Genomic DNA, 23,426 nt, shown 5'->3' with positions numbered 1-23,426 from the left:
TGTTGCCATGGTAACAGCTCACATATTATGAGCCAAAATGATGGAAAATTTTGTGTTGCAAACTACTTCCTCAGTTTTTGCCCAATTTCCATGAAACTTGGTACAGATGTGTGCCTTTGGTTGTAGATGTGCAAGACGCATTTTTTGACAGTACCCGAAAATACGTTGCCATGGTAACGGCATATTAATGGCAGAAGATCAAGGAAAGATCTTGCGGATTTAACTACTTCCTCAGTTTTTTGACCAAAGCTTATCAAATGTGGCACACACCTTGATCTTGGTGGGAAGATGTGGAAGACATATTTTTCGGACGTGTCGGAAGCTGCGTTGCCATGGTAACGGCATATAAATGGCAGAAGATCAAGGAAAGATCTTGCGGATTGAACTACTTCCTCTGTATTCGACTGAAGCTCATGAAATGTGGCACACACATTGGTCTTGGTGGGAAGATGTGCAAGACATATTTTTTGGACATGTCGGAAGCTGCGTTGCCATGGTAACGGCATATTAATGGTGGAAGATCAAGGAAAGATCTTGTGGATTGAACTACTTCCTCAGTTTTTGACAAAAGCTTATGAAATGTGGCACACACAATAGTCTTGGTGGGAAGATGTGCAAGACATATTTTTCGGACGTGTCGGAAGCTGCGTTGCCATGGTAACGGCATTTAAATGGCAGAAGATCAAGGAAAGATCATTCCTTGGGTAAGACTGTCGTCACGGGGCGGGGGTATTAATCACCTTAAGTGATATTTCTAGTTACCATTGCTTTGTTTTACTTTGTTTTTGGATGTCTCAGCCATTCCAAATCTGATTTTCATGTAATAAACTTTGAATTCCTCTTAGAATGGTATGCTCCATACTCTTTCATATTACGTGGTTTCTTGGTATCTCACAAGAAGGTAAAAGCCCAATCCTCATCTCTACCAATACTATACCATCCCTTTAAAGTATTCAAATCTATGGGCAGTTTTCTTTTGAAGAGCTGGTTCATACATGATATCGTACATTGTACTCAGTGACCTAATGTATACACTGTAGTTGGAATCCAGTCTGCCCTGGTAACTTTGTGCTAGGTGAGGCAAGCCTTGGGGCATACACAACTGCTATGTGGTTGTCAATTATAACCTTTGTTTGAAGTTTTACATGGAAATTTAATAGGTGAGTACCAAAGTGTGATGTCATAGTGACATTCGTCGCCATAGAAGTTGGTTCTAAACAACCTCATCTGGCCAGAGTGTTTGTGCTTGCTCCTGGTTCCAACCCAAGCTATTACAAAAGACTGTAACATCATCACTTCGATATTCTATACCATGAGAGACTGGTCTGTCGTTTTTATAGCGTGTGCAGAATTCAAATTTTGTGTGCTTGAGCACATCTGAAATTAATCAATCAGTCTTTAATCTTTTTCCATACGCACTCATAACTTTCTCTTCTCATATGATTAGAGAGTCTCATCTTTCATCTTTTCCTCTCCAGAAGTCTTTCTTGCATTTAATAATCAAAATTCCACTTCCTGAAGAATCATAATAGTATTTTCTTGTGTTTTTATGCCTCCGCCACGAAGTGTCGCCGGAGGCATTATGTTTTCGGGTTGTCCGTCCGTCCGTCCGTCCGTCCTTCCGTCCGTAATGTTATTTTGTGGACAGCGTATCTAAAAAACTGTTGGAGATATCCTAATGAAACTTGGCATGTATATGTATGAGCGGGTGAAGTTGTGCCTATCAACTTTTGGGCTCACGTGCTCAAGGTCAAAGGTCAAAAGGTCAAGGTCAAATGCTCAAAATTTCACTAATTCCCCTATATCTATGCAATGCCTGGAGGTATTTTCTTGAAACTTGGTGTATACATGAACTACCAAATACAAATTCCCCAGAGAGAGCTTTGGGTCATGAGGTCAAAGGTCAAGGGTCAAAGGTCAAGTGAAAATGTAAAAAATTCACATTTTTCTCCATATCTCACAAATTTTTCAAGGTATCTTCATGGAACTTAGTATTTATGCATGTACTGACTGGCAGTGATCATGTAGGGAATTTAGGAGGCATGGGTCAAAGGTCAGGGGTGAAAGGTCAAGGTCAACTCATCAAAATGTTATTATTTCTCTCTTATCTATGCAATGCCTGCAGGGTTTTTTCTTGAAACTTTAGTGTATCCATTTATTACCCAATACAGATTCTCTTGGAAGTTTCTTGCCTAAAGGTCAAAGGTCAAAATGTCAAATGTCAAGTGAAAGTGCTAAATCTCACTTCTTCTTTAGATTTATAAAAGGGTCAGAAGTTGGGTACAAAAATCCTCAAATCCCCAAATACCTGCACTCTTAGACAGTATAGCCATTCATCCAAATAAACCTTGTTCAAGGATAGTGAACACTCAATGCATTTGTGACAAACCTGTCATTTTAATATTTTGCCAGTTATGTGAAGCTGTTATCACACATTGTCAAGACATTGTGCTATAGACCTATTCGGAGAACAATGCATCATGGCGGAGGCATACCAGTCGCCATAGCGACATTTCTAGTTTTTTCCTGTGAACATCACGACCATTAAATCGTTCCTTTCGCAATCAAATATTCCATCAGAGTGCATACAGAGGGAATACATGTCATTTGCATTGGCCAGGTGTTTAAACTGTAAAATGTAATATGACACCTACGGCTACACATACTGCAAGAAGTTTGAAAAAATGTCCTACTTTTTTCCCCCATAAAGGTAAGATCCATAGCCATAATTTAGTATTAGAGCATGTTGTTTATTATCAAGTGTTCAAAGTTTATGAGATCAAACATTTTCATCTATGGTCAACTCCTTCTCAAGTGTTGTTCTTCTGTATGTAATTTGTAAATACCTGATACTTGCTTTTTGTGGAAGCAGGTTTCAGAAATGTAAGAGCCAGAAAGCATAAAAAGAGTTGAGCCTAATATATCATCTCATTTTCCCCTTTTCACTCGTCTTCGTGAATGGAATGATGGCAGTCTGGAAATATTGCAAAAATTGAATGAACAATACTATTACAAGCAGGAAAGTGAGTTACCAGCTATTCAAATACAAATGAGATTTTCTCATAACAACACAGAAGTGTTATAAACTATACATCTCGTTGAAGCAGATGAGGATTAAATTCTCTAATTTGCTGTCATCAGCAGTTCTTACCTATTGATGCATACAATTATCTCATGTACAATGTATTTTGTCCACACTATCAAAAAGCTGTTGTTTAACTGTTATTAATTGAGTTATTGTTTGTTTAATTATTATTTATTTATTTATTCATTTATTTATTTATTTATTTATTTATTTATTTATTTATTTATTTGTTTGTTTATCTATCCATCTATCTATCTATCTATCTATCTATCTATCTATCTATCTATCTATCTATCTATCTATCTATCTTTCTTTCTATATTCTGTCTTTTTTTGGCCAATCAGGATGCCAAAATCTTTCAGCCAATCGCTCTTCACCTGTCGCCGGACGGCAAACCGGTCCAACCAGACTCAGAGGCCAGCGAATTGAGACCCAGGACGTTTTCAGGTAAGATCAGGAGGAGGAGGGAAGGGGGGGGAGGGGGTAGGAGGAGAAGGCGGAGAAGGGCGAGGAGGGGGGCTCAATTCACCCCTCTCAGGTTCTCAATACAGCATCTTTATTAAAGAGACAGTTACAACGTTCCTTGTCCAAATCAACATTTAATGATGTTCATGTGACAGTGTTGAAAGTTAAACATACTTTCATTAGACTGCAGTGAGTACAACCTATGTATGTAAAGCCAACGGAAGTGATGGTCTGTTTTGATATTTTATCTACAATGTGTAGTACTTAAACCAGTGTAAAGCTTTATTGAAGCAATTGTCATTTTTAATTATGAGAAAGTACATTTGCCAGTATAGGTATGTACAGTACATGTAGTGGACCATAAATCTGCCACCAATATAGTTGTTGTAGGTTCAGTTCTACAAAGGTAATATTCCTTTTCTTACAACAGAATATACATGTCATGTACATATGTACCTTCATTTCATTGATAATGTGAACTCGGTGGGAAGAGAAAACTGGGGATGATTTCATACAGTGTATCTGTATTTTGCAAGTAAGTTTTTTTAGACTTTGTACATCATCTAGAACACAAAACCAATTCAGAGCAACATCCACTCAGAGCGACATCTGAAGCTATAGATATACATAGGAGGAACTATTTGATCGTGTATTTTGCTCATAATTGTAATAGGAGAATTTCATAGAATAATGTGAGATGGTGACAATAAAGTATATCATTATTAACAGTTTTATACATGTGTCCTTCCCACAGGAGGTGAGTTCATCAAGATACTTTTATTAGAACTATATACATTGTAGATCTCTTTCTCTTTCTTTATCTCTCTTTCTTGTCTCACAATGTTTATTAAAGCTCTCTTCTATCCTTCTCTTTGTCAGACATGGTAGTAGAATCACTTCTAAATCTCACTTGGTTTTTAACTTCTGGTGGATGCTTGTTCTATTCACTTTGAGTGGAAAGTAGAATAAAGTATATCTTGGCTCATTAGCATAGATGATGTAGATATTCATGAGGGTTTCTGCTCTGTTCATATTATTCTCCTTTTGATGGGTGAAACACTTTGGTCAATGTTTTCTATCAAATAGCAAGCACTATTAAGATTCCAATGTATATGAATTGTATTCATACTTCTTGAATTTCACAATTCCCAGTAATTCTTGTCTCATGTGCGATATGGCTTTCCATCATTTTTGCCTGCTGTACAGTGCCACTGGATGTGGGAAAACTGTATTTTCCTCTCTGAAATCAACACTTCACCAAACACACTGATTGATGCCTTTTGTAATGGCACCTCTTGGGTGCATTTTAGAATTGCACCTCTTGGGTGCATTTTAGAAAAGCACCTCTTGGGTGCATTTTAGAATTGCACCTCTTGGGTGCATTTTAGAATTGCACTGCTTATTGCCGTTTGAACCTCATAACAGGCCTGTTCTGTGTATACCAAAGAGTAAGATTTTGACCCCGACACAAATGTCCATGTTTGAACAAATATTCAAACGTGATTAAAATCTTGCTGAAATTTATGTGAGTTTGAATTGTGATTTGAGCATCAATTTTTTTTTTTTTTTTTTTTGGGGGGGGGGGGGGGAGAGGAGGGCACATCTTTATCAGCTGACAAATGTAATTGTGTACAAACATTTATGATCTTGGTGTTCAAGGGGATGGCTAGTAACCGATCAGTGGGAATCAGTGGGAATGCTGAGGGATGATTGTTCCAATCCGTGTGGGATTCATTTTATAAGAGTACATTATATATCTATTGTTGTGTGAAAATTATTTGCTTCAGAACGGTCTCATATTCAAGTAATGTGCAGATTAATGCCCCGTCACTGACCAGGCACGCTGACCTGGAAACATTAAACTGCACATTACTTGAATATGAGACCATTCTGAAGCAAATAATTTTCACACAACAGTAGATATATAATGTACTCTTAAAATTAATCCCACAAGGATTGGAACAACCATCCTCCAGCATTCCTACTGATTCCCACTGATCAGTTACTAGCCATTCCCTTTAACCCAATAATGCTCTTTCCTGCTCAATCATAATAAATTTACCTGGGTAGGGGTGTGTATATATGCTATTAAAAGTGGGATATGATGGAATTAAAAACTATAATGCCTTGACTCTATTGTGTTCACACATTAAAACTCACTCTGAATTATCACAATCTAAAATGAAAAACTTGTATTTTTATTGAGCTTTTTTTTTCTGTCATGTGTGAACAAGTAATTGTATGTAGATTGCAATCCAAGCGTTGCTGATTAAATCATCGTCCAAACTTCACAGTTTTCCTTATGTGTGTGAACAAGCCTGACGTGCTTGCCTGCACATTGTCATTGTGATGTCTGACATGTTCCATTCCAACATGCAGCTGAGGGTCATGTCCTGAGATGTCATGTTGTGGTTTTTGTGAAGAGCCAAACTTGTGTGCTTTAAAAAGTTACCAAAACATCTGAAGCAACCTTGTAGTAACTCAAAATTTTGTGTTTGCGACACGTGCAGTGCCGTGCAATTCGTCTGTTCTGTTCACATGGGCTACTGTACAAAAGAACAGGTCTTATCCGTCAGTTTATCAGTCTCTACGAAAATAAATGCATCTATCATCAACTGCACTGTTCACACTCTTAGACGGGATCATTTGGCACCCCACTGTGGACCGACTCATCCATATTTTCTTTCTTGGTTGATGAGTCTTTCGTGTTGTATCCATAGAAACGGCAGCCATTTGTGCATCGTTACCTTGTCTCTCTCACCCCACCAACTCGTCTCCACTAGATCCCGTCCATCAAGAAACGGTGGAGGAAAGCCACATTGTAGCCCCCACGCCCATCAAACCCCGCGCCATGACGATAAGTACCAACAACTCCGACCACACCCCCGCCAAAATAGCCCCGCCTCCCGAGTGGGGTAAGGCCCGCCCCAAATTTGGTTCAGGTATTTTCCCTCCTTGGTGGCATATATTGATTTGTATGTTTGTGCGTAGTGAATGATATAGGCGACAAACACTTGCATATTCATACACGAGTGTACTTATATCATTATATACTCGCATTTGTCCAGCAAAACCAAAGACAACTTGTAGTCCTGGCAATACCAGCATGCATGAATTTTGAAATTCAATATTACCCCCATTACTCACATTTTGTTTAAATCCTACACAAGGTAGTGATAAGTGCTCCATGCTACAGCCTAGCACACCTTTGTCCTGCTTTCCAGAAACCCAGTTACCCCCCCCCTCCCCCCCCCCCACACACACACACATTTGGTCTGCTTACAGTCTACCCTACCCCCACCCCTTTGCTGAAACCATGCAGTGTGTTGCTTCTTTTGCATTTATTTTTCCTGCAACTGCTATACTGCCACCAATGAGCCATGTCAAATCTCCATGAATATACACGTATGTAACCCTGCATCACAAAACCAACAAAAAGTCTCCAAGCATGGAATTTTAGTTAAGAGCAGATTCTTAAAGAGCACACTTTAAGCTTTAAAATTATGTCATAACTCAATTCAAATGGACTCTCCTAACCTATCTAAATACTGGAAAGAAAGCCCACACTTTTGAAAAGTGTGAACTGAGAAAAGAGGCTCTGAAGCCCAGGGTCTATTCAGGCGCTTAATCTTTACCAAGCTGTGCTAGCTGCTGTGGGATGAATGGGACAAAAAACAGGATGTTAACCACTGGGGCAACAACAATGAAGGGATTATCAGATTAAGCCAAAATTGAGCATGCTGTATTAACACATTCTGTCCATGATTACTGCAAACTTTCAAAGCAGTAGCATCATCCTTTCTGAAGTTATTAGAGTTGAAAGTGAAGAGTGTGTATAGGGTTTTTAAGAAATGAAAAGGGAACTCTATAAGACACACCTAATCACACTACTCTCCAAAAAAAAAAAAGTGTTCGAGAAAACCTGTTAAAGACACAATTTCCTATTCGTTTTATGATTCCAAACTTAAGCATAATGTAGAAGAAGATTTGCATTTTCAGTATTGGAAGAAAAACTCAAGATTGGCTAGGTTGACCCATATTACGTATTTCCAATCCTCACACAAAATCAGTGTGTGTGACTCTTTGTTGGTTTTGTGATGCACGGTCACATATATTACTGGAAAAAATAAAAGAATGAAATGAGAAAAACAGTAGCCAATGAAGACTTGTTGAATTACAGTGAGATTTGAGATTTATTGTTTTCTATGGAGTTGATTGGCTGAAATAAAAAAGCACTGCTCAACGTGACCCAAATTGATGTAAATGAATACGAATATTATTTTTTTTACATGTATAATAGTTTGACACCTTTTTTTTTTTTCCTGTATCTGTTCATCTAGTATGTTTTTGATGGGCAGGGGTTTTGGATTCTCAACATTATAATTTTACTGGAAAATTTTGAGCGAGTACAGCACACCAAAATTAATATTACACTGCATGTCTTGGCAGTAGACTGTGAATATTGTCCACTGCAGGTGGCTATGCAGTTTGTTGGCACCCGCTGTTCCAGTGGAAAGCAGATGTCAATATTATAGTTTTTCATGCATTCCTTTCCCAGAGGATATAATTTCCTTCTGTTATAGATTCCTTTCCCTCCCTTGCCCCGCCCCTTCCCCTTCCCCCTACCTCCCCCCCCCCCCCCCCACCTTGCATCATCTGTCCGTTGCTCATCAACCCTGTAAATTTTACCACCAGTTATGAAAAAAACCCAAAACCTACGTACTACAAACCCTGCCACCAAAGTTGGTTCATACCCTGTTCAAATTTGCTTTGAGTGTCAATGTACGTCCTTTTTGTTCTGTTGCATGTTACATGTAGTAGTATGTCTTAGGTGCATGTCATTTATGGTTCGATGACATTTGTTCCTGCGACACTTGCTCCCATGAAATATCTGCACGCTAAACCCTAATCCTTATCCTGACATCAAACTACTGTAAGAACCCTATCACAACCCTAACCCTAACCCTATCATCTTTGGAGAAAATGAGACCGGCACGATTATTTGCAGGAGCAAATTAATGTCATGTCACCGTTACGCACTATGTAGTGTTTTTCCACGTGCCTTTTTATTTCCAGTCATCGTGCATAGATTGTTATGTTGCTGTGAGATACAAGTGAATTGTATCTGTGCGTCTCCAAATTACTTTAATGAATCAGAATGTTTTCACTCTTTCTTTCTTCTTTTTTTTTCGTTGGTTAGTTCTTCTGACAAAGCTAGAGACTCCCGATTATTCAGCACACTTTACAGCTTCCAGTTCTTCCGCTTACAATGCACATACTTAATTTTTGTCATATTTCATGTTTTTTAAACATCCAGGCATGCTTCTGCCGTATCCTTGCCACCCATTTACATGCATGTGTTTAGAGAAAGACTAACTGCTATAAAGCGGCATGAGATTTTATCAGTCTTCTCTGGTTTGATTGACCTGTCCATCCTGGCCAGAGTGTCATGGAATTCTTGCTATAACACTCTCATTACTGTCTACATCTTATTCCTACACAATATCTATGGTTACTATGAGGGGACCATGCCAATATGATGGCTACTCATAATCTACTCTTATATGTATGTGCATGTATCAAGCTTGCTGGCATCATCTATGCTAACCACTTCTATTCCATCCTGTTCTACGTTTCATCCTGTCTTGCCATTATATATCTTTATACATGTTTATAAAATCGTTCTGTCATCGTCTCCATGTTTTCTGTTTTCTGTTTTTGTTTTTGTTTTTTCTTTGTGTGTCTTTTTTTGTTTTTGTTTGTGTGTATATTCACCCTGTATCTTCATTGTGTCATACATATGTAGTACACAGTGTACAATGTATCTGCAGTGTCACCATCTTTGTATTAAAATGTGTATGTGTAACTGTGTAATATGACAAAATGGATAAATGAATGAACATGTAGACAAAATGCACTGCCTCGTACAATTGTAGGTTGCCTTGTTGTTGAGAACATACCACAAGGCTATTGACTCTACTCAGTGTTTTGCAAAGAACCAACTAATATGGGTAATGTTTTCAATCTACATATTGTATGTACACCTGTATGAATACTTTATATTTATATAATCAAATACTATGTTATGATACATAGTGTATACAAATTTCAGGAGACTGACATACTATTGTATGAGATTTTTGTACTAATTTCACATTATCAAGAGTTGGGGTTAATGACAACCCCACAGTTGTACATACATGTGTATGTATTTTTGCATGAATGATGTACTGCCACTTGCAATATCACCACATACCATGCTGTCATTTGTGATATTTACGTACAGTGAAATATGTCAAATATTATTTCATGCAGAAGAAGGAAATATTCTTCCTGTTTGCATGATATTCACCAGATGAGTATTACCTGACACCAGGATGATTTTTTTTTTATTACCTTTTTTTGTTTCATCTGACACACTAATGGAATTTTGTGCCACATTCTTTGCTCAAGCCAAATTACTGCACTGTACATGTATGTTTAAAGCAAGGAGCCACCAACCAGCTTGGATATTTAGAAGCAAAATATATTGTGCATGGGAATGTTATATTATATCATATGAGTGAAAGTGCTTGGTGGTCATTCACTACTGCAACAACAGTATGTGTGGTTTGATGCGGTATCAGTCAAAATCTGAGCTGGACAAATACATGTACTGCATTGTAGACTGTGTGTTTGAGTCGCATAAAGCATTCTAGCTGATTCTATATTATACTATTGGAGACTTCCTGGAAGTTGTAGTCTCGTATCCAGACTGGAGACAAAAAAAAAATTGGCTCTCCTGATCTGTAATTCTTGACTGTTGAGATGTGTGTGACAAATGGGGATTTCCCTGAATGTGATGAAGGTGAAGGTGTACATATTGTATGAATATTGGCAGCCCTGATTATTTAATATCATTGCGCTGCCTTTTATATAGATATTTTTAGCAATTTCTGTTGTACTGTTGTCTGAGAGATGTAGAGAGTGGGAAACAACTCAGATAAAAACATTATGTATGTCATGGAATGACATATTTGCCATTTCCTCTTTACATTACTTATCTATTGTATGGTGTCATATAGTCCAAGAAAAGAAAGACATTGACAGTCAATGTATGTTTGAGGTTTCATCAATGATATTCTTTAGATTCTTAAATGTCACCTCTGAGACTGTGTACAAAGTTTGGCTAGTTTGTAGGTTAATTTCATGACTTTCCGTGTTTTACAAGTCTTTCAGGATGTATGGAATTGTGTATGAATGTTTGAGCAGGATAATGTCATGAGAGTTCTCTCTTTTCTGCACTGCATTCTTTACATTCTTCGCATTCTTTTCCCCCTGGTAGATTCCTTAGCTGCCCCACCCTGCCAAACCGTGGGGGAAGTGGTGGAGAAGATACCGCCCCACCCCCGAATCCCCCGAAACCGTTCCAGGTAAAAACCATTGGTTTGCTTCGAAAAGCCATCACAAGCAAAAGACTAACCTTTTGAAATTACCATTTGGTATACCCGTCACCGAGTTTGATACTAATCCTGTTATTCATTCACACTAGAGTATCACATTATGGCTGAAAGTAGCAGAGAGTGTATAACTTTCAAAGCTCCATGCCATTTGAATGAATCATCAGTACTATCCAGGGAGTTGGGAAAAAGATTGAGGCAGTAATTGTGGCCAAATCTTTTACTATATGCTTGAGAAATTTCAAGCACAAGACCAATCTACAAAGAGCCCTTCTCTTTCTAGTCTTGTTTTAAGCGCCAATGTAGTCTTTTTATGCCTCCGCCACAAAGTGGTGCCGGAGGCATTATGTTTTCGGGTCGTCCGTCCGTCCGTCCGCTTTCGTTTACGCGATAACTTGGGTAATATTTACTGGAATTTTACCAAACTTGGTCCAAGTATGAAGTATGATGGGGCATTTATTTGAATAGATTTTGGGTGAAATCGGCTAAAGGTCAAAGGTCAAGGTCAAATTATGAAATTGTATCCGTTTACGCGATAACTCAAGACTGGATAGAGCAAATTTCACCAAACTTTCTTGGAGGATGATGTACGATGGGACAATTATTTGATTAGTTTTTCAGTGAAATCAGACAGAGGTCAAATGTCAAAGATCAAGGTCAAATCCTAAAATATATCTGTTTACGTGATAACACTGGATGAAGCAGCTTTCACCAAACTTGGTCCAAGGATGATGTATGATGAGACAATTAGTTGAGTAGATTTTTAGTGACATTGGCAAGAGGTCAAAGGTCAAAAGGTCAAGGTCAAATTCTAAAAATGTTGCTATGTCCCCTATATCTATGCAATGCCCAAAGGTATTTTCTTGAAACTTGGTGTGGACATGTACTACTGCGTAAAGATTCTCCAGAGAGAGTTTCATAAGGTCAAAGGTCAAAAGGTCAAAGGGGAGGTGAAATTGTTGCAATATCACTTTTCTCGCAAATGGTTCAATGTATACATCTTCTTGGAACTTGGTACATACGCATTTACTGACTGGCAGAGATTATCTAGGGAATTTAGGGGTCATGGGTCAATAGTCAGGGATCAAAGGTCAAGGTCAACTCCTCAAAATTTTACTATTTCCCTCATATACTAGTATATGCAATGTTGCATTATTAGTTTCAAAACTTAATATATGCATTACCTAATGGAGATTCTCTGGAAAATTTCCAGCCAGAAGGTCAAAGGTCAAAGGTTAAGGGTCAAAGGCCAGACAGGTTTCAATGCCCCCCCCCAAAAAAAAAAAAAAAAATCCATTTTGTACCGTTATTACACTCTTTCTTTATACCTTGGAAATTACTCAATGCATAAACTTATAAAAAGGTCTGTCAGAATTCAAGTAAAAATTCTCAATCCCCCAAATATGTCGTATACCTGCACTCTTAGAAAATTAAAGCAAACCCAGTTCAAGACATTTCTGACAAACCTGTCATTTCAATATTTTGCCACTTATGTGAAACTGTCATAGATCACACATTGTGAAGACATGGTACTATACGCCTATTGGGAGAATCATGCATTATGGCGGAGGCATCAGTCGCCATAGCGACATTTCTAGTTTTAAGTGCCATGTCCAGACCAGGCCTACGGTTGAGACTTGACTATAGAATGTTGCTTTTCTTTCTTGTGCTCCCCCCTTTGCAAATATGGAAATAAACAAACACAGTCTGTTAATTCCTTTGTTATTTTTCCATGGCCATTGTAGCCCTGATTCCATGGACTTGTTTAGTTCCCAACTCTCCACAACATTATGACTTTAACTCCTATGATTTTATTTTTCATCATGCATGTGTTCTTAATATTTTGCAAAATATTTGTTTTGCTTCTATTGTACATACCTCTCTATGATTTGAGCAGAGTTTTTCAAGTTTGTCGTTTTCATCTCTTTCCATTTTACCCCCGGTATTATGCTGTAGTCAACCAGAGGATAACGCTGGGTATGCTACTCATGATTTATCTTGTTTGTTTGAGTTTTTTTCAGTTTCCTCATTTTTTATAGCACCATCACAACTTTATTCTCTGCTGATGTGTAACCTAATGCATGGTGAATAGTGATTATATTGTAATGCATACTGTTATCATATTTGAAATCACATGACTGACAAAGTTTCTGCTATTTGTTCTGTCTTCAAAAGGTTCAAGAATTATTATTCAAATTTTTTGTTTTTCTTCACAAGACTGGAGGATAAGCTTACATTAGTATAACCCTGTCCAAGAAAGTTTTCAAGACAGTGTATTCTGAAGCACACAGCATGCAAGTTTAAAATCATCACTTGAATTTTCAATGTCTAATAGTTGAGTGTTGTGTTGACATCTTTAAAATCACACTATGAAGAAAAAAAAAATAGGATGATACTATCATGGTCGATTAATATGCAATGCCAGGCATCGACTTACTGGATGTTAAAATGGCTAAGATATTAATTCACAACCGTTGTATCTTTCCATTTCATGAATGAACATTTTATCAAAGATGTTTGAAGATTTGGTCAATCACTACAAAAGCCTGATAAAAGTGGCCAGACGTTGATTTCAATTTTTTATATTTTCCATTTTTCCTGTTGGGAAGTTTTCCATTTATAGTCTCACTTCATTTAAAAAAAAAAAAATGAAAAATGGAAATTGAAGAGAGGCATGCTGTCTACAAACACACAGCTTTGAATTCTGTGATGCAGTCCAGCATGTAATGAATTAGACATTTAAACACAATTACTTGATTCAAGGCAGCATAATAGTATACTTTGTGAAAACCTGCAATTTTTCAGATTTTTATAACCTTCCTCAACTTAGAAATTTCTACATGAGTTTATAGTTCAAATGTCAAAGTTCTTACTTCTGGAACAAAGGTCAAATTTGTTCTCCCCCTTCAGTTGAATCTTTGAACTTTTGAGTTTTCTCAATGTTGATGAGCGTGGCTTTGTCAGGGTATTGTGATGAGGGGTTACTCCTGCTAATATGAATATTTTTCATGGAGTATTGTGTATTTTTTCATCGTTTTTTTGCGTGTTTTTGGAAGGTTCTACTAATGTGCATTTCACTTACTAACATGGCATGAGTAGGCGTGACAGATAATGCGCCACTGAAGAGATCTTTTTTTTTAGTATCATATTCAGTCATTATCAACAGACAGTGATTAATTATTCGTTGATTGTAATGGCACATACTTTAAGTAATTTAAATCAATTTAATTTCAAGTATTTTAACACTTTCACCTTGTGTAACTAATGACACATGTAGGATGTTATGGTGTATGATTATTAATTTGATGCATTCCTTATCATAAATGCACATATGTAAATGTTATGTCGTTGAGATGTTAATTGAGAGCACGGTGCAAACTCTTACATTGTACATATATAAATGCAAAAATAACGATAGTATGATTTGCCCAACCTGTATTGAGTTTAGTACAAATGAGACCCTGTCATTCATGCACTGCTTGTATATATATATTAAAGTCAGTTCACATTTGACAATGGTCTGTAGTGACATTGGTACCAGAGACTTTTGAAAACATGGTATTAAAGCAAAGAGCATAGCATTTGGTTTTTCTGTTGTTTAAGTGGACACTTACAATGTAAGAGATGTTCTAGTTTGCAAGAGATCTTCGTAGTTGTCTTCAATCTTTACTGAATCAAATAATCCTTAATTTTAGATTTGGTTTTCTGGTATGAGGTGGGTAACTAACATCTGACTCATTGAATATCCAGCACTTTCATCGTTTTAGTTTTGTTTTTTGTTTTTTAATCTTTACTCCAGTGTACTGTGTTTTGATAATCTATCTGTCATGCTAGAGGTAAAAGGGTGCAGTGTTAATTTTGCTGTGTTTATTCCGTGTGTTATAAAGGCATAAATGTCTTATAAGCCCTTTTACACCTGACAGGATGAGATTGACAGTCTCCACAACAACTCACTTGATTTCCTTGCATCCCCAATATGTGACCGTGCATCACAAAACCAACAAAAAGTCACACTCCTTGATTTTACATCAGGACTCAAAAAAGGTGAAAGAGATCAACCAAGTCAATTTTGAGTTTTTCACATTTTCTGAGAAAGCTACATTTGTATTCTATATTCTTGAGTTTGAAATCCTAAAATGAATGGAAAAGTGGATTTTCTGCAGTTTTTCTACAACCCTTTTTTTGGTAGAATAGTTTGATCAGGTATGTCTTTTATATTTTCATTTCTTGAAAAATCCTATGCAAGCTCTCCACTTAACACAACTCTACTAACTCTTGAAAGAGTAATGCTACCTCTTTGAAAGTTGGCTGTAATCATGGACAGAGTGTGTTAATAGAGCATGCTCAATTTCAGCTTAATCTGATAATCCCTTCATTGTTGTTGTGATTTACATCCTGTTTTTTGTCCCATTCACCAAACAAGTACACCTAGCACCACTTACTAAAGATTAAGCACTTGAATAGACCCTGTACTTCAGAGCCTCTTTCCTCAGTTCACACTTTTCCAGAGTGTGTGCTTTCTTTCAAATACTTAGATAGGTTAGGAGAGTCCATTTGAATTGAGTTATACATCATTTTAAAGCTTAGAGTCTGCTCTTTCAGAATCTGCCCTCAACTGAAAATCCATGTCTGGCGACTTTTTGTTGGTTTTGTGGAGCAGGGTCACATATAGAAAGTAAAACTGGTGATTATGGAAATTACCAGCCCTATTGTAGCATATATACTAATGACAGTCTTGAAAAAAGAAAGCAAAGAAGATAAAATCATTGCAGCTCAATATAGGTATATAGGCATTACATTGATTTAATTCCTGAGCAAGCTACTATATATGCATTTGAGTTCTTAACCTTTTAATGCCATTATTATTATCATTATTTTTTTTTTTTTGGTGGGGTTGCAAAGCAACATAATGATTCCATAGACCATTTCTAATCATTATGGTTTGCTGTTCAGCTGCCAGATACACCTAATTCCAAAGTTGCGTCTTTGTTTTAAGATAACTCTTGGATATCTTAAGGAGAGAGTGTTCTTTAGAAATAAAGTTTGTTGTTCAGTTGATATTTTCAGTTGATATTATCAGTGCAACAAAATATGATACGCTTGCATTAACAGGCAGATTTTCAGTTGAACAACACTTCTGGCTGTTTCAAATGTAGCTATTGTCAATTGCCAATCACTCTGTAGATTTTTAGTTCACCTGAGCCGAAGGCTCAAGTGAGCTATTGCGATCGCTCTTCGTCCGGCGTCCGGCGTCCCTCGTGCGTCGTGCGTAAACTTTTTACCTTTTCATCTTCTTCTTGAAAACCCCAAGACCGATTTTCACCAAACTTGGCAGGTAGCGTCCTAAGGGGGTTAGGATCTCAATTTGTTAAAATGGGCACCATGCCCCACCCAGGGGGGCCCCCCCCCCCCAATTAAGGAATCTTTAAAAATCTTCTTATCTAGAACCAAAAGTGATAGCGCTAAGTTAATACTATGAGTTAGTACCTTAATGACTGTAGTTTCAAGTTTGTTCATGGCAGATCCAGGGGTGCCCCCCTTAGGGCGGGGGGGGGGGGGGGGGGTCCAAATGATGGATTTTTACCAAACTTGGTAGGTAGCATTCCTAGCGGGTTAGGATCTCAATTTGTTAAAATGGGCACCATGCCCCATCCAGGGGGGCCCCAGGGGGCCCCAAACCCCCCCCCCCAAAAAAAAAAAAAATTAAGGTATCTTTAAAGATCTTCTGGTGTGAGTTTCTTCAGTTTGTCTCCCTCTACAAATTAAATTTGTTAAGATCGCAACTGCTGATCTGTAAATTAACAAACATGTCGGAAAAAACAAACCAGTGGGACTCGAACCTGTCATCTACTGCTTTCCGGGCAGCGACACTACCACCAGGCTGTCCCGAAATTCTGACATAACAATGTCAGAATTTCGGAGCTTGGGTATTTGTTCCATGTTCATCGTGTCACTGCTGGCAACCAGGGACAGCCTGGTGGTAGTGTCGCTGCTTGGAAAGCAGTAGATGACAGGTTCGAGTCCCACTGGTTCCTTTTTTCCGACATGTTTGTTAATTTACAGATCAGCAGTTGCGATCTCAACAAATTTTATTTGTAGAGGGAGACAAACTGAAGAAACTCACACCTGAACCTTCATCCCTCTAAAGGATATCTTTCTTTCATTTAAAAATCTTCTTCTCTAGAACCAGAAGTGATAGAGCTAAGTTAATACTATGAGATAGTTCATTGATGACTGTAGCTTCAAATTTGTTCATGGTGGAATCAGGGGTGCCCCCCTTGGGACCCAGGGGAGGGGGATGGGGAGGGGTCCTAATGGGGCCTACATTGTAAATTTTTATCTCCTTCATGAGAACCCCATGATCCATTTTCACCGAACTTGGCAGGTAGCATCCCTAGGGGTGCAGGATCTTAATTTGTTCAAATGGGCACCATGTCCCACCTGGAGGGCCCAAGGGACCCAAACCTCCCAAAATTAAGGAATCTTTAAAAATCTTCTCTAGAATCAGAAGTGATAGAGCTAAGTTAATACTATGAGTTAGTACATTAATGACTGTAGTTTCAAGTTTGTTTGATAGCAGATCCAGGGGTGCCCCCCTTGCGGGCAGGGGGGAGGGGTGGGGAGGTCCGAATTTGGGACCTTATTGTACATGTTCATCTTCTACTTGAGAATGTCTGGTCAAATTTTGGTAGAGCTGTGGGTAATTTAGATTAGTGACTGCGTGAAAAGTGAACTTGCGATACTCAGGTGAGCGCTGGACCCGCGGGTCTCTTGTTCAACTTAGTCTAACTCCCACAGACCTTTAATATGTGCTACACAGTTGCACTCACTACAAGCAACACATTTGAATTACAACATGCCCTTTATCATTATATTGTATGCAATTGTAAATGCTAGAAGTTTTGGCAAATTTGTGGATATGTCCATAGACATGCTGTGGGTAATTCAAGAGATTTAGAAAATATCTTAGAATTATGATTTTATTTTTAGTCAATATTTGTTTTCTTATTATCAGTGACATATTGTTTGTAGCCCCATAGTGTAGAGACATGAAGTACTGAACACTAATTTTGAGAAATGGCACCAGCGTTGTTCAATTCTATTGAAGACGTTGAAGAGTTGGGTTGATGTTGCAAGGTGCGTTTATCGGTACAGGTCTCATTCAGGTGTGACGAGCAGGACACAGCGAGTTGAACGTCTGGCCATTAGTCGTCAGCAGAAGGCGCGGGCGGAGAATGTGACAGTGGCAGAGCGGGCGGCCACCCTGCCCCGCCCACAGCCCAAGAAACAGGGCGGGGCCAAGCAGTTCCACCACATCGTCCACGATGCCGTACCGCAGAACTCCTCACTGCAGGGGAGCAACGGTGCGGCCCTTCCCTCTGATTCCCTGCGCCTCGCCCTCCCCCAGGGGACGACTGAGGAGGGCAGGGCATCCTCAGTGGAAAAGTCGGCTGAGTCTTCCCAAGCTGTCCTCCCTGCCCTCCTGTCGGCCAGAGACATGAAGAAGCTAGAAGGACAGAACCAGCCCCGCCCCAATGCGACAGACCCCCAGGGTGGGGTGCCATTCTCAGGTGCCTCCCTGCCCCGCCCTAGGCCGTCGGAGTCACTGAATGCTACCCTGGCGGCGGAGGGGTCTCTACCCCTCCCCAAACCAGAAGGGACTGCTCTGCCAGCCCCTCCCCCACCCCCACGAAAGCAGCGCAATCATTCACGGTCTAACTCTCTCGATCTGAATCTTGTGTTCCAAGGTGGTAAGCTTAATAGAATTCCTCTCCCTTATGACTATGCTCAGCTGTGATTAGGCATGTTCAACTATGAATGATATCTATAAACCATGTTTGAAAACTAAAAGGTCATGTTCATTCATTTATCCATACACTGTACTTGTGCGCTCAATGTATTCATATTGTTAAGTGTGCCATTCCCAGCATGCCTCTGGTAAACGGAGTACAGCATTCCTACTCTGTATGATTGTATGTGTGTGTGTCAAGCAAGATAAATCTGCAAACTTGCGATTCACACTGTTGCAGTGGCCAAATTGAAGTACAGTTTACCAGTCACCATCCATGCAGTATCACCTGTAGAGCAGAGTGGGACTGGCAGATGTAATCAAAAGAGGAAGTTATGCTTCCAAAAGTTACCTCTGATACCAAAACTTGTATAGATGTATCGGTATATATAGCTGATGACACAAAACATAATATGCACATAACTCAGTTTGACAGGGTACAGGTTTCAAGTTCTGAGTATTTGAATATGTTGCATGCAAATGGTCCTGTCTTCGTTGATACATGAGAGTAAAGGGGGTAGTACGTAAATGTTTTCGTGGCTCAAAATTCAAGCGTAAGAAAAAGTGATTGCATTCATATTCTTTGTCAGAACCAAGATATCTCTTTGTCATTGTGCTGAGATGAAATGTTGCCGTGTTGTTGCCGCATCTCCTTCTTGTTGTAACACAGTGCATTGTCAAACCTGTCAAATCAATCATCAAATCCGTGGTAGCTGTGATCCATTGCTCTGTGCCCGCATTCATGCCCCGTGCTCGATGGACCGAAGCCTTCTCTTTAAATTTGATTGCTAAGTTCAGATGGCTTGCTTCTGATTGGGTAGAGACTGATTTTAATGCCTTCCTTCATGTTCCTGTTTCTGCTAATTGTGCCTGCAATCACCAGCAATTCTCTCTAAATTTCTTGATCTTCATGCAGTATGACCGAGGAAAAATACATGTATGTTCCTTTATGGGTTTCTATCAACAGTGTTCGTATCATTTCTCTTGTATTCATGAATTGCTAACTGTTTTTGAACAAAAATGAAACTGTCTTTCGATATTTAGAAAAGTCGGGCAGCACCTCATCGCCAAGGCCTGTCATACCTCCAAGACCGACGGCACAACAAGTTCAGGTAAACTCTGGCGCAGTCCAAGTCTTGACCGGGGGGGGGGGGGGGGGGGGGGGGGGGGGGTTTACAATGTATTTGTATGTTCTGCTCTCACCAGAGGACCATTTCCGCTGTTATTACCGCAGCATTTCTACTTATCAGTTTTGATACACCTAGATAAAGAGAGACAATGTTGATGTAAACGCCTTGCCGATAGATGTAAGCACCAGGCCGGATTTGAACTCGTGACTATGAGTTTTGAAAGTCTCTTTTTAAGAGCATTATCCACTCTACTGCAGTGCCTCCAAAGTCAAACTGGATTCTACAGCCTGGCAGGTGGAGGTACGTTACCTGCAGATTGAGTGTCAGAAGGTTATCAAGGATCAGTAGAGCTTGGGATATACAGATCCTATGCAAACATTTTTCAGTCTCACTGTAGTCATGTTATAAAGGATTAGATTTTTTCTTTTTCCAAGCAATATCTTCCTCAGTAGTATGTGTCGTGTACATGTTTATTGTACATTTATGAGTGCAAAAAGGTCATTGGGCACTCCAACAGAAATGTCTCAAAAATCAATGGGTGCAAAAACTGGGCATCATTTTAGGGTGTCTTATACTTAACTGTAGTTTGAAACCTGGTGTGCCTTTGATGAAAAAAAAAAAGAAGCAAAAAGAAAGAAGTAGACAATGGTAGTACATGTATGTCATGTTAGACACAAATGGCCTTACAGAAATTATAGTAGCAAAAAAAAAAAAAAAAAAAAAGCTGCTGAAGACTGCTTATCCAATAGTGGCGAGCCAGTGCAGTAGAATGGAGTCAAAAGGGGCCTGAGCTTTCGATCCAAGCAGAATCTTTGTCAGAGGCAAAATGACATTGTTGCCTCTTACGAAGATTCTGCTAGGATCGAAAGCTCAGGCCCCTTTTGACTAGAAATTATAGTAACTACAGTACAATGTAATTAGAACTCCCACACACAACACTTAGCCTGGAGTCTATGGCCAATGTAGACATGTGAGATATTGACCAGGAAAGACCACGTTCAGTTGCTGCTGGCCACATTTGACATTTGGCCACTGTATGGAGTGTCCTTAACCCATACAGTAGCTTCTCTTTGGGGGTAATTTGTACTGCGGCATATCATGCAGCAAATGGCCACTGTGCACATGTACAATGTAGATTGGATGGCTACTACATAAGAGATGGGTTTGACTGTATATCAGTAAACATTCTTGATGTTCTTATGGTGTGTTCAGTACATTGTGTGTATTAATCACCAAATCAACGTTGCCAACAAGGCCAAAAAGGAACTAAAATGTGCATGTAAAGCACAGACAATCAAAACCGCACTCAAGTGTAGCTTGCCTGGAATCAGTGGAAACTTAGGAAGTGAAAGCTGCAATTGTAGCGTCCAGCTTTATTCAATTTTTTCTTCACGCTGAGTTACGACACAGTGTCATAAATCTCCAAAGATGATTTGACATCTCTTGAGTTTCGCCCACTCTGAAAGTGAAAATACATTTGTAGTGTAATCATGTTCCCTTTGTCCGCTGTCAGTCTCCGTTCTTTTAGTCAGTGCGAGATACGTCTCTCGGCATGTTGTGGTATATGACCCAGCAGATTGTTTTGTGCCAGATACCTCCACAGTGTCTGCTGTACCAACTGCTAAAATATCGTTCTGGCCGTTGAGATGGCATATTTTTGTGCGCATATTTTGACTGAATGGCTAGCTCTGATATAGTTTGCTGCGTGAGACAATCTTCAAGCGATCAAGGTGGAAGTGGCAGTCAAACTCGCGGTAGTTTCTATCGGACAGGAAATAGTTTGCGGGAGCCAATTAGGAAATCCTTGGCATTAATTTGACGAGTGGCCGGCATCAGCGATATTGGATAATTATGTCGCGTCCTGTGTCAGATAGCGAGAATATAGGGATTGGTTTGACCAATTGGACAAAAATGGATCATAGACTGAGGGTAGAAGTGACTTTCGCTTTATTTTTGTAGAAGTAGATACTATCGCAGGAAAAGTAGTTTCCAGCGTCAAGTTTCATTCTGATCGAAGCCAGTTTTCCATGCATGTATTCTTTAGGTGTTGCAGTTTCCTTTTATAGGTGGAGAGACTTCTCGCAGTGTTGATTGCATAATGATATGTATGTCACTCAGATCCCAAGATCTCAAATCCTGAACTGTTTAAAAAACAGTTGTAAACCCACTTATTTCATTTAGCTTGCAACTCTCAGTAATTTCATGAGTATACAATGTTCTACAATTATACCGTTATGTTATGTGGTTTCCATTTCAGTTGTTACTTTCTATGGACATTTGTGTATATAAAGGCGCTTTTAGAACCTACTTTTGAGTTGAATTGCACTGTATAAAAACATATCTTTATGTATAATACCTTTTCTGTTCTTTTTGTTCTTGTTTTTTACTGTGTGGTATCGATGTAGATTTTGATTCATCCAGGTGGTATGATAAAAGTGTGCGTATAAATCTGTTCAACTGTACTTAACTTGTGTAAATCAGAGCAAGAACAGTTTTGTGACTCATTCAAGTCACTTCTTCAGCTTCGTCTGGCTGGCATTCAACCATGATGGATAAATGGGCGATGTTACTGCCTCTGGTATCATTGTCATTATCATTATTGCTGTTTATATGCAAGGAGATGATGACAATGATGATGCCACTGTAGATACCACTGCCATCGGTGTCATCATCCTCATCACGATCTATGACATTCTTTTTACTGCGTTATCTTGTAGGGTTGTATTCATATTATACTGTCTAGAAGTTAGGACGTGTAACACCCATGGGTACGCTTTGCCAACTTAGGGTTGAAATGTACAAGGCAGTGAGTGGAATGATCAGCTTCAGTGTGTTGATTTCACTGCACAAGGCCAGTTGTGATAGATCTTTTTGATACTGAAAAAGATATACCTTTCATTCTCTCTCTCTCTCTCTCCTCTATCTGCCTGTCTGTAATCTCTCTATCTTTCTAAAATAAATATATCTATCTTTTTAAATGTACATCTATTTTTCTGAAATGTATATCTAAGATCTATCTATCTATCTGTCTGTCTATCTATCTATCTATCTATCTATCTATCTGTCTATCTATCTATCTATCTATCTATCTGTCTATCTGTCTATCTATCTATCTATCTGTCTATCTATCTATCTATCTGTCTATCTATCTATCTATCTGTCTATCTATCTATCTATCTATCTATCTATCTATCTATATATCTATCTTTCTATATCTTTATCCATCTACATGTATCTATTTATTTTCATCTTTTGTTGTGCAGCAAAGCAAAGCTGTGAGCATGGATGTGTCGATGGAGCCTGGCTTTGCAGACTTCAGCAAGTTTGAGGCGATGAAGACGAAATCGTCGAGTCTGAAAGCCGACAGGCGTGGCGTGTCACTCGATTGCAACAACAAGGTGGTGAGTTCTGCTGACAGTCTCTCCTGCGGGAATTGCTGAAATCGCAAGGAAGCCGCCCTCTTCTGGCGGCTTGTGTGTTGTTGTTTGGAGAAAGTTTCTTGCTTTATGCCTGTGTTG

The 23,426-nt window shown here is 39.0% G+C and overlaps 1 protein-coding gene across 1 annotated transcript in view; it reads left to right on the top strand.

The window, feature by feature from the left end:
- LOC139726870 (uncharacterized) overlaps nucleotides 1–23,426 on the top strand; it is a 63,492-nt gene that overhangs the window by 34,784 nt on the left and 5,282 nt on the right. The window contains exons 12-16 of the mRNA XM_071637864.1: nucleotides 3,430–3,532; nucleotides 10,884–10,962; nucleotides 18,145–18,740; nucleotides 19,823–19,890; nucleotides 23,172–23,306. Coding sequence (XP_071493965.1) covers nucleotides 3,430–3,532; nucleotides 10,884–10,962; nucleotides 18,145–18,740; nucleotides 19,823–19,890; nucleotides 23,172–23,306 — 981 coding nt within the window. The remainder of the gene's footprint in view (nucleotides 1–3,429; nucleotides 3,533–10,883; nucleotides 10,963–18,144; nucleotides 18,741–19,822; nucleotides 19,891–23,171; nucleotides 23,307–23,426) is intronic.

Source organism: Diadema antillarum, unplaced genomic scaffold, assembly GCF_040938485.1.
Source record: "Diadema antillarum isolate AM-2024a unplaced genomic scaffold, OU_Dant_1.0 seq00000103_RagTag, whole genome shotgun sequence".
NCBI classification, from domain to species: domain Eukaryota; kingdom Metazoa; phylum Echinodermata; class Echinoidea; order Diadematoida; family Diadematidae; genus Diadema; species Diadema antillarum.
Note: the sequence above shows the minus strand (reverse complement) of the source record. Positions and strands in the feature narration are given on the sequence as shown.